Genomic DNA, 17869 nt, shown 5'->3' on the forward strand with positions numbered 1-17869 from the left:
GGATGGGGGGGAAACGACTTGTCCCGGCTCCGGCAGCACTGGGATCAGGGACGCAGAGGCCGTTCATCAGCCAGACACGTGTGTCTGACACGTTGGGCACAGCGTTCGCCTCCCTCCCTTTTGCTTCCCAAAAAAGCAGCCGTGTCCGGAGCGGAGCACGAGTGCTTTGTGGGGGGCTGTTGTCCCTCTGACGCTGGCATGCGGAGATGGCTTCTCATCACCCCTTCCCGCTGCCATGTCGGGGTGGGGGAATGACGCCTTTTTGTTGGATTTGTGCTGGCCGAAGGCAGTCTGGGGACGGGCAGAGCCTGGTGTGACCCTTGCTTGGACCTCCTGGGCGGAGCGGCTAGGGCTGAGACCCCACAAACTCATCCCACCCTGGAGTTCGCTCCCAGCTGAGGCCGGACACCTGCAGCGGGAGGCTGCGTCTGATTCACCCGACTTGCCCGCTCTCTCGGTGCCCGGCGCCGGGGACCGACGACCTCAGCCTGAGCTGCCCCACGTGGGCTCCGGCGGCCGAGAGAACGGCCCACCAGCGCCGAGGGCGAGAACAAAAGCAGGAAAGCCTGCAAGAGCGCGCTCCCTGCTCTTCCTCCTCCCTGTCCCGCAGCACCAGGCTCGGGATCTTCCGGAAGCCGTCGTGCTCAGCCACCTCCCAGCGCAGCGGCAGGGCCCCGGCTCCAGCCCCGCTCGGTGACCCCCGCGGCTTGCGGCGATCGTCAGCCCTCGTCCCAACCCTGCTTTCCGCCCGCCCGGACGGAGCCGGTCCTGGACGCCGCTGCGTTAGTTCGTGGCTCAGGTTGCGAGCGCAGCCGTTTCCGCCCCCCCACCCCTCCCCTCCGCTCCAACCTTGGGGTTGCGGCTGAGCTGAGACCTGCCAAACTCACCACACCTCCCCCCCCCGAGCACCTCATGGGGTAAGCAGGGGCTCACTGGGAGCGGGGAGGGTGTCTGCAGGCAGGTTTGGGGTCAGAAGTGACTGATTCCTCGGTTGTAAAAGTGGTTTAGCAGGTTGGAGCCTGCGGGATGGGAGCAGGGACACGGCAACAAGGGCCAGTGGGGCCGCGGGCGAGTGGGGCGACGGCAGGGGACCCTGGGGACACAGGGGGACCCCAAGGCACTGCGGCGGCTGGGGCAGGCTGCTCCCGGTGGCACCGGCCCACGGGACCCCCGTCTGCAGCCCGAATGCCACCGGCTGGGTGTTTTTGAGCTATTTTTTCCTGCTTTTTAAAGGTCCAAGCAAACCATCCTTGTCCCAAACCCGGTCCCCAGGGCCACCAGTGCGGGAGGTTACAGACCCAGCTGCCCCATGTGCCGATACTGGCAGGGTTTGGGGGTTTTTTAATTTTAATTTTCAAGGCAAAGCAGGGGGGTTTTTGCAGCCCTTGGCAGCCCCAGGCGGGTGCTGGCGCGCAGCCCCGACCTTGGCCGAGCCGGGGGGGACAATAAAACCCTCAGGAGCAAAAGCCCGGGACGACGTCCTCGCGTTCCCCCTCCGCTGGCCGTCACAAACTCCAAGCCAAAACCCGACCGCGTGCAAACCTCGGGGCATCGCCGGGAGCCGGGGCGCTTTCCTGCTCCGGCTGCGTTTTGCAGGCGCCCAGCATCTAGCTGCTCCGCCGCGATCCTTGAAACGGTGCTCAGCCCGCCGGGCTCGCTTTGCAGCCCTTTTCACCGCCAAACGAGCCGCGAGAGGTGCACCGGCCGGGCTGGCGGCGGTGGTGGTGGAAGCGGGGGGGGGTTCAGGCGGCTCCGTCGTCCCCCCCGTTCCTCGGGGTCCATCCCGGGGAAGCGGCTGGGGACCGTCCCCCGAAGGGCTGCGGCGCGGGGTGGAGCCGTACCTGGCGCTGCTTCGCTGTGTTTGCTGTTCTCGTTAAGCTTGTTTAACTTGGGGTTGGGATAGGATGGTTTCTGATCTGTTTTTCTCCTCGAGTTTCCTGTTTTTCCTCTTCCCCCGCTCCTAAAATAGCAGCCTTCTTGGCTGAAAATGCCCCGGTTGCCCAGGGATGAAAGTTTTCGGACTTCCTGTCTCTGTGAAAACTCAAGATTTTTGGGGAGGGGAAAAAAAAAAAAGGAAATGAAACATAAGAGGCCAAATCTAATGTATCATCACAATTGTCCACTGTGCAAGGATGCCCCAGGCACTTGCCTCTGGCTGGACTGAGCAGGCACAGGGGGCTCCGGGGCAGGGGGGGTTTGCTATGCTGGTCCCTGAGCCCCCAGGTCTGGTCCCCCAAATCCCCCAGGAGCTGGTCCCCCAAATCCCCCTGGGTCCTGTCCCTGAGCCCCCCCGGGTCCAGTCCTCCAAATCCCCCTGGGTTTGGTCCCTGAACCTCCCTGGACCTGGTCCCCCAAATCCCCCAGGGTCTGGTCCCCAAGCCCCCCGGGTCTGGTCCCCCAAATCCCCCAGGATCCAGTCCCTGAGCCCCCAGCCTGGTTTCTCCAACTTTACCCACGGATGCTCCCTCTCCCCGCAACCATCCTACCCATGGGTGCAGACGCGAGACGGCGGCTCCTTTCCTATTGCAAACAGCAGAGATTTGGGGTGTTTTCCCCCCCCCCTTGCAATTTTTTGGTTACTTGGAGGACAACGCAAGCTGCTCAACCCTCTCCCCTCTCTCGCGCAGGTCGGCTCGGCGCGACATGCCCCCACGCCCTGGGCAGCCCCGTGCCCAGCTCGCTGCCCCTGGGCACCCCGAGGGCCGCCGGCACCGGGGTGCGAGGCGATGAGGCTGGCGGCGGGCGCGCGGGCGGCACGCTGGTGCCTGGCGCTGCTGGCGCTGGCGGGCCAGGCAGCCCGGCCGCCGTGCAGGTTCAGCCCGGACGCCTTCACGGGACTGTGCAAGGGCAGTGAGCTGCGGCGAGTGCCCCGGTCTCTGCCCGGCAGCCTGCACGCCCTCGACCTCTCCTACAACAAGCTGCAGGAGATCGCAACGGGCGACCTGGCCGGCTTGCCGCTGCTCCGCCGCCTCGACCTGGCCTACAACAACATCTCGCGCCTGGCCCCCGACGCCTTCGCTGCCAACCGCCTCCTGGAGCAGCTCCGGCTCTTCAACAACTCGCTGGCGCACGTCCCGGCGGATGCTCTGCGCCCGCTGGTCAACCTCCGCTGCCTGGACATGTCCAACAACCTGTACGGCCGGGCGGCGCTGGACAGCGTCTTTGGCACCCTGCGGCACCTCCGCGAGCTGTGGCTGGGCGGCCCGCTGCTGCGCGAGATCGGCTGGGACGACTTCGCCGTCCTCAAGGACACGGCATTGCAGAAGTTCGCCTTGAAATCGGCCTCGAGGTTGCTGCACTACCAGGCGGGTGCCTTCTCCTGGCTCAACACCACGGAGCTGTGGTGCGACATGGCGCTGGATGGGAGCGCGGCGGTGCTGCCGGTGCTGCTGCGTGACCTGCGGGGCAAGCCGCTGGAGTACCTGCGCTTCCGCAACCTCTTCGAGTTCACCTACTACGTGGGCTCGGTCGACATCTTCGCCGGCCTGGCCGAGCTGCAGGCCACCAAGCTGGTCTTCTACAGGGGCAAGTTCAACGAGCGGCTGCTGCGCTTGGCCCTGCTCAACGTGCGCGCATCCCGCATCCGCCACCTGGCACTGGTGGCCATCGACTTCGCCCGCTCGCTGGGCAGCAACAGCTCCGGCGCTGGCATCACCGGCCTGTGGCTCGACCACCTGCTCCTGCAGGACATCAGCAACCCCGACGTGCTGCGCTTCGACTGGACCTTCACCTGGTTCAGCGGCGTGGCCGCCCTCTCCATCACCAACGTGAACTTCAACTTTGTGCCCTGCGATGCTTGGGGCGAGATGCGCAACGTGGAGGTGTTGAACATCACCGGCAATCGCCTGGAGGACGCCTACATCTACAACCAGCGGTGCCACTATGGCGGCGTCATGCCCAAGCTGGAGACCTTCATCCTGGCTGACAACCAGCTGCGTAGCTTGGCGGTGCTGGCGGCGCTGACGCTGGCCTGGCCCCGGCTCACCCGCCTTGACGCCAGCCGCAACAGCCTGGGCGCCTGGTGGGAGACGTGCCGCTGGAACGGCAACCTGCGCTGGCTGGCGCTGCACCACAACCAGGTCACCGCCGCCGCCTTCGCCTGCCTCCCCACCAGCCTTGAGTACCTGGACCTCTCCTACTCGCAGCTCGACCGCTTGGACATGAGCTACTTCTCCCGAAGCCGGCAGCTGCGTGAGCTGCGGCTCAGCGGCAACAAGATCAAGTTCATCCCCTCCGAGTGGACGTGCCCCAGCTTGGAGGTGCTGGCCATTGACAGCAACTCCTTCGGCGTCATCACCCGCGGCTCCTTCGTCAACATGCCACGGCTTGTGAGTCTGGCGGCGGGTGACAACCCCTATCACTGCACCTGCGAGCTCTACCTCTTCCTGCAGGAGACACGGCAGCGGCAGCGGCCAAGCCTGTGCGACTGGCCCCACAACTGGACATGCTACCACCCCGAGGCGCTGCTGGACACGGCGGTGGCCGCCTACGCGCCGCGGCCGCTTGAGTGTGACGTGCCGGCGCTGGTGGCGGTGGCTGTCTCGGGCACGGCGGCGGTGGCAGTGGTGGTGGTGGCGCTGTGCTGGAAGTTTGACGTGCCCTGGTACGTGCGAGCCACGTGGCACCTGGTGCGGTCCAGGTACCGTGGACGGCACGGTGGTGGCACGTCCCGCCATTGTGCCTACCATGCCTTCATCTCATACAGCTGCGCCGACGCCAGCTGGGTGCGCCGGGAGCTGCTGCAGCGGCTGGAGAGCACCACGCCACCCTACCGCCTCTGCATCCACGAGCGGGACTTCACGCCGGGCCGCTGGATCATCGACAACATCATCGAGAGCATCGAGGCCAGCGCCAAGGTCATCTTTGTCCTCTCCCGCAGCTTCGTCGACAGCGAGTGGTGCAACTACGAGCTGTACTTCGCCCACCAGCGGGCCGTGGGGCTGGGCTCCGAGGACGTCATCCTGGTGGTGAAGGAGCCCATCGATGCCCGCGGTTTGCCCAGGAAGTTTTCCCGGCTCCGGAAGATGCTGGGCTCCAAGACGTACCTGGAGTGGCCTCCCGAGCCCAGCCGCCAGCCCTTCTTCTGGCTGCAGCTCCGCAACCTGCTGGGCAGTCCCAGGGATGGCGAGGCAGAGACGGCTGTGAATGCCACCACCATGGACACCACCACCGTAGACACCACCACTGTAGACACCACCACAACGGAGAGCATCACCATGGACACCACCACCATAGACACCACTACCATGGAAAACATCACCATGGACCCCACCACGGACACAACCACCATGGAGAGTCCTGCCACGTAGCTCTGGCCCCGAGTTTTCCCCCCGACCAGAGGCACCTCCGTCCCCTCCAGGATGGGGTGGGAGGCTCGGTTCCAGCCTGCTGCCTTGCTTTCCCTAGGCAGCGGGAACCCGCTGCTCAGGCTGCTCCATGTGCCAAATTGGGGCGTTATTGCAATTCTTGCCCATTTTGCCTGACATGAGCCCCCAAAGGACCTCGGGCGCGGGGCAGCCTCCACCGTACAGCACGTTTCTGCCTTTTCTATTTAATAAAAGCGACGATTTTCTAACCTGCCTCTGTGCCTTTGGCTCGGTGGCGAGCCAGGGACCCAGGCGCTCGGGCAGGATGCGGGACCGCGCTGAGGTCCCTCCAGCATCTCCAGGGGACGGAAGTGTCCGGGAGGTGGCAGTGTCACCTAGCAGATGTGTCACATCTCCTGGCCAAGGGTTTTCACCTCCTGGCCAGTCCGGGGAGCTGGGCAATGCGAAGGCCACCAGCTCTGGGCTGGAGCCGCAGGGTCACCCCAAATTGCCTGCCCGTCCCCAGGGTGATGCTTTAATCCCGGAGGACCCAAGGGCTGGGCTCTGCCCCAAGCGTTTTCACTGCTTTGCCTTTTTTTTTTCCTAACTCCCTCCAAAAAAATAAAAAAATTAAAAAAAAAATCAAAGCCCGGCCCAGGCCGGCTGGTTATTTTTAGCAGCCAATTGCAACATCTGGAAGATGAAGGAGGAGGAAAAAAAAAAATTAAAAAAATAAAAAAAAATGCTCCCGAGCGGTGCGTCCCGCGCCGGAGACAGAGTAACCTTTGAGGCGGGCGCTGCACACGTCCGGCCGATGCCCGGCGGGCCGGCGGCACCGCGGCGGGGCCATGGCGGGCGGCAGGCCCCGTCGCCTGCTCCCCGCGCTCCTCCTGCTCCCAGGTAAGGCCATGTGGTGGGGGGAAAAATTACAAAAAAAAGGGAAAAGTTGGAAAAAGGAGGGATTGGGGATGTATTAAGTCCCTCGAATGTGGCTCGGGTGCATATTCCCTCCCGTCCCGGGCGCCGGGATGCGATGCTGGCTGAGCCGCAGTGTTACGGGGGGGGGGATTTTGGGGGGGCTGCTTTTGCATTTTTTTTTTAATTTTGGGGGGGCCGTTTTGTCTGTTTTTTGGCTGTTTTGGGGGGGGGACTCGAGGTATTTTGGGGCTCTTTTTAGGCAGGTTCGTCCTGCCACCGGCTTTTCCGTGCCGCCCTCATCCCCACCAGCCCGCGACTCGTCCCACGGAAAATATCTCCGTGGGGCCATGGGAATCGGGATGGTTTTTGAGCCGGCCACAGCCGGGCTCCAAAGGGCGGCCTAAAGGGCAACCAGCTTAATCCCGAATTAACAGAGCCCGGGGGACCCGGGTAGCGATTAACCGGCGGCTCAGTGGTGCGTGAATACCCATGCAGGCAGGTCGGAGGGGCCCAAGCCTGTGTTTTGGGGGGGGAAAACCCCACCTCTTTTTCTGCCCTCATTCCCTCCTGGATAATTTTCGGCCAGTTCCCGCCGTGGAGGGCAGAGCCCTGGCTGGGCGACGGGGACGGAGGTGGCCGGGGACACCGGAGCCTCCTCCGGGTTTGGGCTCCCACGCCACTTCAAATGCTATTAAATAGGAACTGAAGATTTGCAAGGAGATTTTTTTAATGGAAAATCCCCCGATTTAGTGGAGGGGGAGATAATATAAACAAGTTTCCCCCCCCCCGAAGGGGTGGGGGAGGCTGCGGGAAGGGGTGCGCCGGCTTCTCCGTCCGTGGCGGCCCAGCTGGGTCACATCTGGAAGCGCTTTCGCTGCCTGGCTGTGCCCCGCCGGGCATTGGCGCTGCTCTCCGGAGACATCTCCGGCTGCATATATTTTCCCCCCCCCACTCCTGCGCACAGCACTTTTGCACTTCTTTTCTGTTTGAAGCTCAGAGGCAACCAGAAAGTCCCCGTTCTCCCCAAAACGGGACCGCCCCGTCCACCCCGCAGCCTCCTGTTGCTGCGCGCGGGGTGCTCGGTGCTGCACGTGGGGCTCCTCAGCACCTGGATTTTAGGAGCTTTTCCAGCATCTCCCCAGCACGGGGGCACCCAGGAACCGCTGCGGCCAGCACCTCCCGGTGCCCCTCCTGCGGGCACTGTCCTGCCCCCCGGCACGGGCTCGCTCCCTTTTCCTGCTTATTTTAACCCAGGGGGGGAAAACAACTTCCCTGCAGCCGCTCCGCCGGGGCTGCGAGACAGGAAGGTTTCGGGCCGCTGTCTCGGCGCCCAGCCAGGGCCGTGCCGCGAATCCGAAAAGAGCAGTTTTCCTCCCGTTTCGGCCTTCCCCTCCCATCTAATTGGCGTTTCCTAAAATACGCCGGGACGGGGGGCCGGCGGCCGCGGGGGGTGGGGGGGGCGCCGGGCGATGCCCAGCGCCGCCCTGCCTAATTGCGGGGCCGGCTCCCCTGCGGTCTGCGGGGACTGAGCGGCCGCTGCGCCGGGGACGCGGCCTCCATCGGTGACCCCGAAACCCCAGCCAGTTCCCCCCCCTATGCTCTGCCTGATTAATTAGTCGATTAATTAATTGAGCCAAAGCTGCAGCACCTGGAGGCAGGCTGTGAGCAACGCGCCCTGGGGAGAGGCTGCTGCTGCTGGCGTGGTCCGAGTGCCGGGCAGTGATTTGTGCTCCGTGGGACAATTTGGGGCTTTATCCCATCTCCCACGTGCTTTTTTTTTTCCCCCCCCTCCAGTGATTTCACTACTTTTCCAGGAGGGAGGTGGGTGCTTCGGGCAACACCGGAAAGCCAGGGCTTGAGGGGCTTTGCATGGCAGGATGAGCCGCGGCGGCGCCAGCCGCCTCCGGGAATCGCTTGCGGTTTGGGGCTTTGCTGGAAAAGAGCTATAAAACAGCGCGTTTGCGTGGCTGGGAGCCGGGGTTGGGGGGGGGGGGGGGGGACAGGATGCCGGGGCCCGGCCGAGGGACGCGTCGGGTGCTCAGGGCTCGCCGTCTCCGCAGGGCTGTGCGCAGCGTTCAACATCGACGTGAGCAGCCCGCGGCTCTTCCACGGGCCGCCCGAGGCTCAGTTCGGCTACAAGGTGCTGCAGCGGGCGGCCGGCGGGCAGAAATGGTGAGCGGGCGCCGCTCGGGGCTGCGCCAAACCCGCCGTTTCCCAATCGCTTTTATTTGTGCATGGGCTTGGGGGGGGGTGGTAGGAGGTGGAGGGGAGCCAGCTCGAACCCCCCCCCCCCGGTGATGCCATGTGCCCACAGGCTGCTGGTGGGAGCCCCCTGGGACGGGCCGGCCGGCGACCGCCGGGGCGACGTCTACAAGTGCCTCGTGGGACCCCCCAATAACACGTGCGCCAAAGGCAACCTCGGTAACGCCGCCGCCGCGGGGAAAGGGGGCAGGTTGGGGCCGGGCCGAGGCCGCGGCGGGGTGGCGGGGCCGGCGGGCGCCCGCTTGGCGCTGACGCCCGCCGGCTCTCTCTGTTTTTCCCGCGCTCCGTCCCCGGCGCCCGGCTGGAGGCGACGCAGCCCTGCAGCGCGTCCCCCTCCCCGTCAAAAACATGCATTTCGGCATGACCCTCCTGGACGACAAAGACGACGGTTTTGTGGTGAGCAGACGGCTCCGACGGGACCTTCGGTTTCCGGAGGGGAAACTGAGGCACGGCCAGCCGAGCGGCTTGCAAACCTCCCCCCCCCCCCCCCGCCAAATAGGGCTTTCCCCATGTCCGCAGGCCTGCGCCCCGCTCTGGTCCCAGGAGTGCGGCACCTCCGTCTTCAGCACCGGCGTCTGCGCCCGGGTGGACGGCGACCTGCGGCCCGTGGAGACCCTGGCGCCCACGGCCCAGCGTGAGTACGGCGGGTGCGAGCCGGGGGGGACCGTGTCCCCCCTACCGCATCCCCGACCCCAACCCACCTCCTCCGCAGGCTGCTCCACCTACATGGACATCGTCATCGTGCTGGACGGCTCCAACAGCATCTACCCCTGGTACGAGGTGCAGAACTTCCTCAGCAACGTCCTCAGCAAGTTTTTTATCGGGCCCGGCCAGATCCAGGTGAGCCGACGTCCCCCGTAGGCAGGGCCAGCAGGGAAACTGAGGCAGAGCCCGGGCGTCCCCTCCAGGCGTGGATTTCCCGCGGGCGTGATGCTCGGCGGTGGCGCTGGGCTGGGGATTTTGGTTTTTTGGTGGCTGGGGATGGTTTTTCTTGGCGGGAGGAGGGGGGGGGGTCGCCGGCTGAGCGCCCCGTCTCGGCGGCAGGTCGGGGTGCTGCAGTACGGGGAGCGGGCCGTGCACGAGTGGACGCTGGGGCAGCACCGCACGGCGCAGGAGGTGGCCGAGGCGGCCAGGAACATCAGCCGGCAGGAGGGCCGCGAGACCCGCACCGCCTTCGCCATCCGCCAAGCGTGGTAGGAGCCCGACGTCTCCGCGCGGAGGCTGCCGGTGGCGGGGCCGGCGCCGACCTCACGGCCGCCCCGTCCCTCCTGCCGGCAGCACCGAAGCCTTCAGCCCCAAGCGGGGTGGCCGGCCTGATGCCACCAGGCTGATGATCGTGGTGACGGACGGGGAGTCGCACGACGGCGACGAGCTGCCCGACGCCTTGGAGGAGTGCGAGAGGCGCAACGTCACCCGCTACGCCATTGCGGTGAGCCGGGGGGGGGGGGCGCCGCCGGCCGTGCCTCAGTTTCCCCCTTCTCCGGCCGGGCTCAGCGCTGACGCCCGTCCGCCCCCCAGGTCCTGGGCCACTACCTGCGGCGGCAGCAGGACCCCGAGGACTTCATCCGCGAGATCAAGTCCATCGCCAGCGACCCCGACGAGAAGTACTTCTTCAACGTCACCGACGAGGCCGCCCTCAACGACATCGTGGACGCGTTGGGCGACCGCATCTTCAGCCTCGAAGGTGGCGCCGGCGGCGCGCCCCGGGGCTGGGCAGCGCGGTTCCCCTCCTCGGGGCTGCGGGAATCCAGCCGGATCCCACAACGTCTCGCTCTCCGCTCCCAGGGACCCACGGGAACAACGAAAGCTCCTTCGAGCTGGAGATGTCCCAGATCGGCTTCTCCACCCACCTCCTGGAGGTGAGGAGGTGGCATGGAGAGGGCAGGCAGCGCCTGGGGCTGCGCGGGGGGGGTTGCCCAAGTGGAAAATACTCCTCGGCGCGGCCCCGGGCTGTGCATCAGCATCACCGTCGCGCGGCCAAAGCCACGAGACGCTGAGTGTCCCAGGGATGGGAAGAGGAAGGTGGCTGACTCTCTTGGGGTGGTCAATGGGGGTGGTGAGACACGAGGAGCCGCCGTGCGTGCGGCACGGGTGACGCACACCCCGCACGGGCTGCCCGGGGTGCAAAATGCACGTGCCAAATGCAAAAGACCCGTGCCAAATGCACACGGCGCACACCACGCACCCGGTCCACGCGGTGCCACCCTCTCCCTTCCCCGCCAGGATGGCATCCTTTTCGGCATGGTCGGAGCCTACGACTGGGACGGGGCCGTGCTCAAGGAGGGCCGTGGCGGCCGCATCGTTCCTCCCCGGAAAGCCTTCGAGGAGGAGTTCCCGCTGGAGCTGAAGAATCACGCTGCTTATCTGGGTACGGGGCACCGGCCCGAGGGACGCGGGATGAGCCAGGATGCTGGGCACCCCGAGGGATGCAGGACAAACCAGGGATGCTCGGTGCCCCGAGGGACACGGGGCAAACCGGGATGCTCAGCGCTCCGGGGACACAGGGTGGCCGAGGTGGGGGACCGTCTGCCCCGGCCACGAGCGCCAGCCCTGATGCCGGGCGCTCCTCGTGCCAGGTTACGCCGTCTCCTCGCTCCGGCTGCCCGGCGGGAAGCGGCTCTACGTGGCCGGGGCCCCTCGCTTCCAGCACAAGGGCAAGGTGATCCTCTTCGAGCTGGGCGCCGCGGGGGACGTGGCGGTGGCCCAGGCACTGACGGGGGAGCAGGTAGGGCCAGGCGAGCGGGGCGGCCGCGGGAGGGGGCCACCGGCGGCCCCCGGCCTCACGCACCCCCACGGCCCCGCAGATCGGCTCCTACTTCGGCAGCGAGGTGTGCGCCCTGGATGCGGACGGTGACGGGGCCACCGACGTGCTGCTGGTGGCTGCCCCCATGTACCTGGGCGCCCAGAGCAAGGAGACGGGCCGAGTTTATGTCTACAGAGTGGGGCAGGTATGGGGTCGGGGGATTGGGGTGAGCAATGGGGTCGGGGGATGCGGTGGGATTGGGGGGATGCAGTGGGATCGGGTGGATGCATTGGGAGCGGGGTGCACGGCAGGGTCGGGGGGACGCGGTGGGGTGGGATGGATGCATTGGGATCGGGGTGCAGGGCAGGGTCAGGAGATGCAGTGGGATTGGAGAGATGCAGTGGGGTTGGGAGGCTGCATTGGGATCGGGGTGCATGGCAGGGTCGGGGGGATGTGGGGTTGGGAGGGATGCGGCGGGGTGGGGTGGATGCATTGGGAGCGGGGTGCAGGGCAGGGTTGGGGTGCACAGCGGGATCAGGGGGACGCAATGGGATGGGGGAGATAGGGTGGTGCCGGGGTGCAGCACAGCGGGATCGGGGTACCTGGAGGGACTGGAGGGATGTGGCCGGCTCAGGGGCTGCACGGTAGGTTTGGAGGGACGTGACGGGAGTGGAGGGACACTGCAGGGTCAGGGGACGTGCAGCAGGAATGGGGGGGGGATACAGCAGGGTTGGGGGGATGCACAGGGATTTGAGGACACACGATTGCTGGAGGGATGCTCCAGGGTCAGGGGGATGCTCCAGGATCGGGGTGGGGGGATGTCCAACCCAGGTCACCCCCCTACAGTCCCCCTCTCTTTGCCCCCTGGGGTGAGCCACAGGGCAGGAGCTCGCCAGCTCCCCGGGGCTGGGGTGCTGCCAGCCACCCAGGGTCCCTCCGTCCCCCCAGCGGCTCCTGGCCCCCGCCGGGACCCTGCATGCAGACAAGAAGCCGCAGGACTCCCGCTTCGGCTACGCCCTGGCCGCCGTGCCGGACCTCAACCACGATGGCTTCAACGACATGGTGGTGGGGGCTCCGCTGGAAGACGGCCACCGTGGTGCCGTGTACGTCTACCATGGCGGCCCGGGCACCCTCCTACCCCATTACAAGCAGGTGAGAGACGGGGCCGGAGGCAGCCTGGGGTCTCACCGGTGGCATCAGTCTCCCCTGGGGCCGACCGCCCTGTGAGCACAACCTTATACGAGACCCCAGAGAAGCCACAACACGGCTGCTCACAGCTGCTCTCGCCTCCCCAGCGCATCGAGTCCGCGGCACTGGGCCAGGCCCTCAGCTATTTCGGGCGCAGCCTGGACGGACAGATGGACCTGGACGGCGACGGGCTGGTGGACCTGGCTGTGGGGGCGCAGGGGGCGGCCGTGGTCCTGCGGTGAGTCCCCGGCACCCCGCGGTGGCGGCGGTGCCTCCGTGAGGAGTTACCGCCGGCCTCTGACCCCCTGCTCCTGCCGCCAGCTCCCGCCGCATTGTCCAGGTCAACACGTCGCTGACGGTGGAGCCGCCGGCCATCAGCGTCATCCGGAAGAACTGCCAGCGGAGCGGCGCGGGCGCCGTCTGCCTCCGCGCCAAGGTCTGCTTCCGGGCCGGGACGCGAGCCCGGGGCTGGCGGGACAGGGAGATCGGTGAGTACCGCGGGCTCGGGGGGACGTGCTGGGCTCCTGGACCCCGAGCATCCCTGCCGTGTCCCCTGAGCATCCCCCAGCTTGCGCGGAGGGCCTGGTGGTGACGCACCCGTCCTCGTCCCCGCGCAGAGCTCCGGTACAACGTGTCCCTGGAGGAGCGGGTGCTGGGCACCCGGGCCGCCTTCGACTCCTCGGCCCGGCGCCTCCTGCAGAAGCGGATCGAGCTCTCGCTGGGGCGGCAGAGCTGCGTCCGGTTCCCCTTCCACGTCCTGGTGAGCCGCGGGCACGGCGGGACCCTGGGGTGCCCGGCCACCCAGCGTTCATTCCCAGGGATGCCAACTGGGGGTCCCTCCTGCAGCCCTGGTGGGTCCCACTGCTGCAGCCGAGGGGCTCCTTCCTGCCCTTCTTCCACCCATCCGGTGGTGCTGGGACTAACCGGGAGCCCTTTGCCATCCTCAGGACACCACAGACTATCTGAGACCCCTCAGCTTCACTGTGAGGCTGGGCCTGGCCGAATCCGCCCCAGGTCCTGTGCTGGATGAGAAATCCCCTACCACCATCCGGAAACTGGTGGGCACTGGGATGGCCCTGTCTGCCGTGGGGAGGATGGGGCCAGGGGGAGTGTGGGGACCTGGCGTCTCAAGCAGCCACCCCATCACCCCTCCCTGGCTCCTTCCAGATCCCCTTCTTCAAGGACTGTGGTGACGATGACGAGTGCGTCACGGACCTGGTGCTTCGGGCAAGCATGGACATCACGGGCTCCAGGTATGGGCCTGGGGCTCGACATGGTGGCCGCAGCCCAAGCCCTGCCCTGGGGCCCTAACGAGCTTCCCGCCACAGGCAGAGCCCCCACATCCTCCGCAAGGGCAGGAGAAAGGTGATGGTGGATGTGGCCCTGGAGAACAAGAAGGAGAACGCCTACAATGCCAGCCTGCAGCTCCACTTCTCCAGGAACCTGCACTTCTCCAGCCTCATGCTCCAGGTATGGGGCCACCCCTGTCCCGTTCCATCCCATCCCGTGTGTTGGGATGTACACACATCTCATCCCATCCAGATCCATCTCAGACAGGGCGATCCACCTAGCTCCCCGTGGGCCCTCCATCTCCTCCTTCCAGCCCTGTGTGGGCTCTCTGATCTGTCCCAGGTCAAAGACCAGGCTCTGTCCAGTCCTATAGGGACTCTCTGGTTCATCCAGCCCCATCTGGGTCCCCCAGCCCATCCCAGGTCAGAGATTAGGGTCTTTCTGGGTCCCGAGCCCATCTTAGGTTGGAGCTGGGGTCCCTCCAGGCCCCTATGGGCCCCCAGCTCATCCCAGGTCAGAGGTGGGGGTTCATCCAGCCCCATCAGGGTCCCCCTGACCTGTCCCAAGTCAGAGATGGGAGTCCATGTGCGTCCCCCAGCTTGTCCTGGGTAGCAGACGGGGGTCCATCCAGCCTCATGCAGGCTCCTCAGCTCATCCCAGGTCAAATATAGGGGTCTGTCCAGGCTCATCCAGGCCCCCCAACCTGCTCTGGGTCAGAGATTGTGGCCTGTTTGGCTCTACATGGGCCCCCTAGCCCATCCCAGGTTGGGGACAGGGGTCCGGCAAGCCCCATGTGGCCCTCAGCCCCCCCTAGCTCGGCCCCTCTCTAGCTGCCCTCAACCCCAGGTTGCCAGGTGCTCAGCCCTGAGTGTCCCACCACTGTCCCCATTGCGGCGTGAGGACACTGCAGGGGCTGGTGCTCTCTCTCCATCCCGCAGGACAAGAGCCAGGTGAAGCTGGAGTGCACGGCGCTGGCAGGACACGGCCGCCTCTGCACCGTTGGCTACCCCGTCTTCCGCTCGCTGGCCAAGGTAGGCGGCCGGGACCATGCGCCCTCCCCACTCACGGCTCCATCTCACCCCACTCACGGGTCCGTCTCTCCCCCAGGTCACCTTCACCCTAGAGTTTGAGTTCAGCTGCACCATCCTGCTCGACAGAGCCGAGGTCAGGCTCGTGGCCAGCAGGTAGGAGATGGAGGGAGCTGCAGCGATGGGCATACGGGTGCCGAGGGAGCACAGGTGCATGCGGGGATGCACGAGGGTGCCCAGCGAGTGCACGTGCATGTGCATACCACCGTGCACGAGGGTGCTGTGAGCAGGGCAGCGCGGGGGCTTGAGGTCCGGGTGGGCCACGCTGAGCTTCCCGCGGCCCCGTCTCCCGCCGCAGCGACAGCACCGAGGCCGACGCCACGCTGCACGACAACGCGGTCCAGCTCTCCGCCGCCATCCGCTACGAGCCCGAGCTCTTCCTCTCCAGGTAGGGCCGGGGGCTTTGCCACCCTGGCGGCAGGATGGCGACGAGGCCGGCTCCCACCCCGCTCTCCTCCCCACAGTGACGCCAACCTGCACCGCTACGAGGTGCATCCGCTCGGCACTTTCCCCCATGGCTCCGGACCCGAATTCAAGACCATGGTCAAGGTAAGGGTGGGAGGAGGGGGTTCCCGGCCGCCTGGGCCCGTCTGGTCCCATCTCATCCTGCTTTTCACCCAGGTCCAAAATTTCGGCTGTTACCCAGTGCGAAACCTCACCCTCCGCATGGCCCTGCCGGCATTTGGCTACCGCGGCGCCGCCTTCCTCTCCGTCACCCGTGTCATCGCCGACAACGTGAGTGCCTCGCCGTGAGGACCCCCGAGCCGGGGTGCCATGGTGGGGGGGGGGGGGGGTCCACGCCACCCCCAGCGCTGAGCCAGCTCCTCTCCCCTCCGGCCCAGGCGACCTGCGTGCTGCGCGCCACCTCCGAGGAGCCGCGCCGGGACGCACCGGTCCCCGTGCACCCCGAAGACCTCCTGCACGTGGACAGGCTGGTGAGCGCCACCGCCGGCTCCCTGCGCGTGGGGGGGGGGGGTGGTGGTTCTGCAGGGGGACAGGGCTGTCCCCGCATCCCCTCCCCGCGTCACCCGGTGCCTCTTTGCCGGCAGAACTGCAGCAACGCCGGGTGCCAGGTGCTGAGCTGCGCGCTGGGGCGGCTGGAGCGCGGCGCCGAGGTCTCCGTGCACGTCCTCCGCGCCATCCACGACGACTTCTTCCACGCGGTGAGGAGGGCAGCGGTGCCCGCTGCAAACTGGCGCCCTGACCGATGTAGGATGGGGGGGGCTTAAACCCCTTCGTCTTAACCTTCTCTGCTCCCAGGCTCGCTTCAGGAGCGTGAAAATCATCAGCACGTTTTCCCTGCTGGTCTCTGAGAGCAGCTTGCTGGTCCTGGAGCCAACGGCCCACCAGCGCGAGGTAGGAGCAGGGCCGGGGCTGGGGGCTGCCGCGGGCTCCCCCCGCCTTGCTCCCGGCAGCCTCTTTTTTCCTGCAGACGGTGCTCGAAATCCTCCAGCGCAAGCGGGTCCCCGTCTCGCTCTGGATCCTGGTGGGCAGCATCATCGGGGGCCTGCTCCTGCTGGCGTCCATCATCTTCTGCCTGTGGAAGGTGAGAGCGGGGCCAGGGCTTTGCCTGGCAGGATGGTGCTGGTGGTGGTGCCCCCAGTCTTTCCTCCCCTCCATCCTCTTCCTCTCGCCCTAGCTGGGCTTCTTCACCCGCAAGAAGCTCCCCGAGGAGGAGGAGGAGGAGAAGGAGGAGCAGTGAGAGCAGGCGCTGGCCCCGTGCTTCCTGCCCGCAGCCCAGCTCTCTCCGGCCCGTCCTGCTGCTGAGCCATCGCCACCAGCAAGGGCTGTTGTCCTTCCTCTGCCCGCGGGCACCTCCGCCTTGGGGGCTGACCCGGAGGGTGACACCTCCGCCGGCACCAGGGTTGGATGGAGCTGGCACCTGGACGCAGCCAGGTGAGGTTGGGGGCCCAGCGTTCAGGCCACGGAGACTCACGGTTGGAGCCCGAAGGACTTGGGGACGCAGGGGAACCCCCTTCACGGTGGTTGTGTAGCTGGAGAAACATGAAGCGACCAGTCTGAACAAGCAACTCTCCACCAATAAAGCTCAGCCCCCCACCTCCGGAGATGCTCGAGCGCATGGTACCCGCGGCGCTGCCTCCCCGGCTTGAGGAGTTGAGTTTTGCTCCCCACCTCAGGAGGGGGGGAAAAAAAAAACATCAAAACCCACCAGACCCTATCTCAAACGTTTTGTTCAGGCTGATGGCAGCCGGGGCTACGAAGCACAGAGCAATGGGGGGATGCGCGTCTGCTGGACACACAAAATCCTCCTCTTTCCCCCCCCCACCTCCCTCTCCTGCTCCCTCAGGCCCCTGTGAGCCCCCAGCATCCACCTGACTTAAACGCTGTCCCCAGCAGGAGGAAAGCCCTGATTTCAGGCACTTCACAAGACTTGGAAATAGCAGCAGGACCAGCTGGAGCAGGGCTGAGCAGGCAAAACACACATGAGGGAAGAATCGGGCCCAGAAACCTGGAAATACCCCAAATAACAGGAGAAAACGACATGCCAAAGAACAGGGGGAAGAGCAGTGAGATAAAGCAATCAAAGAAAAAGTTTTTAAAAAGGAGAGAGCTCCTGTCAAACCATTTTTTCCCTTTTGTTGTCACCAACCAACACTGCTGGGAGCCATTTATCAGCTCTTAAATCACAGCCTGTCGCAGAGCAGAGTTGCATCTGGCTCTCAAAAGCGCACGATTGGTCTTTGTGCTTTAAATGCCCATCGTGCAAGCAGGAGAGCTGGTCCTCAACATGCAACAGCAGCTTTTGAGCTGCTTTTCCAGGCATAAGCCCAACCCCTGGTGCGCTCAGCAGTTTGTGGGGAGGTGGGTAGATGGCTTGTGGCTGCTCCAACCCTGGAGGCATAAATGAACACGCAGGAGGATTCAGCACATCGATCCCTGTGCTTTCCTCCTGCTGCAGACGCTCAAACTGCTTAAAGAAAGGGAAAGGCACAGTGCGGCGCAGAGGGGTGTCCGGCTCAGCCCCTTAACCGTGCTGCGGGGCGAGACAAGTCCCAGCCTCAGGCAACAGCAGCAGTTTCAAAAACCTCCTTCTGGCCCCCACACCTGGGTCT

At 65.7% G+C, this 17869-nt stretch overlaps 2 protein-coding genes across 5 annotated transcripts; both read left to right on the plus strand.

Moving 5' to 3' along the window:
* The first annotated feature begins 601 nt into the window (after positions 1-601).
* Positions 602-5768, plus strand: LOC104137964 (toll-like receptor 2). Its single transcript, XM_068922523.1, has 2 exons — positions 602-917; positions 2628-5768. Exon 2 carries the CDS (start codon positions 2727-2729, stop codon positions 5307-5309), a length of 2583 nt encoding a protein of 860 aa, XP_068778624.1. The 5' UTR covers positions 602-917; positions 2628-2726; the 3' UTR covers positions 5310-5768.
* ITGA10 (integrin subunit alpha 10) lies at positions 5750-16966 on the plus strand. 4 transcript variants are annotated; one of them, XM_068922522.1, is made up of 30 exons: positions 5750-6206; positions 8285-8396; positions 8539-8645; positions 8794-8882; positions 9006-9120; positions 9199-9326; positions 9531-9679; positions 9765-9915; positions 10005-10170; positions 10272-10345; positions 10710-10854; positions 11063-11211; positions 11291-11434; positions 12178-12381; positions 12525-12655; positions 12739-12905; positions 13035-13177; positions 13365-13475; positions 13585-13670; positions 13746-13887; positions 14646-14738; positions 14815-14891; positions 15094-15183; positions 15260-15344; positions 15417-15530; positions 15638-15730; positions 15845-15958; positions 16056-16151; positions 16228-16341; positions 16435-16966. In XM_068922522.1, exons 1-30 carry the CDS (start codon positions 6155-6157, stop codon positions 16495-16497), a joined length of 3504 nt encoding a protein of 1167 aa, XP_068778623.1. In that variant the 5' UTR covers positions 5750-6154; the 3' UTR covers positions 16498-16966. The 4 variants fall into 4 exon arrangements, with proteins under 4 accessions (XP_068778623.1, XP_068778622.1, XP_068778621.1 ...); XM_068922521.1 differs by having other exon boundaries at positions 6073-6206; positions 16228-16570; XM_068922520.1 differs by having other exon boundaries at positions 6097-6206; positions 9006-9326.
* Positions 16967-17869: the final 903 nt, after the last annotated feature.

This window comes from Struthio camelus, chromosome 30 (genome assembly GCF_040807025.1).
Source record: "Struthio camelus isolate bStrCam1 chromosome 30, bStrCam1.hap1, whole genome shotgun sequence".
Taxonomy (NCBI): Eukaryota; Metazoa; Chordata; class Aves; order Struthioniformes; family Struthionidae; genus Struthio; species Struthio camelus.

Bases quoted from the DNA above. Each gene is read 5' to 3' on its own strand.
- ITGA10 (XM_068922519.1), top strand. From the start codon at position 6,155: ATGGCGGGCGGCAGGCCCCGTCGCCTGCTCCCCGCGCTCCTCCTGCTC. The intron at 9,916-10,004 runs GTGAGCCGGGGG...TCCGCCCCCCAG, and splicing joins TCACCCGCTACGCCATTGCG to GTCCTGGGCCACTACCTGCG. The intron at 14,892-15,093 runs GTAGGAGATGGA...CTCCCGCCGCAG, and splicing joins GTCAGGCTCGTGGCCAGCAG to CGACAGCACCGAGGCCGACG.
- LOC104137964 (XM_068922523.1), top strand. From the start codon at position 2,727: ATGAGGCTGGCGGCGGGCGCGCGGGCGGCACGCTGGTGCCTGGCGCTG.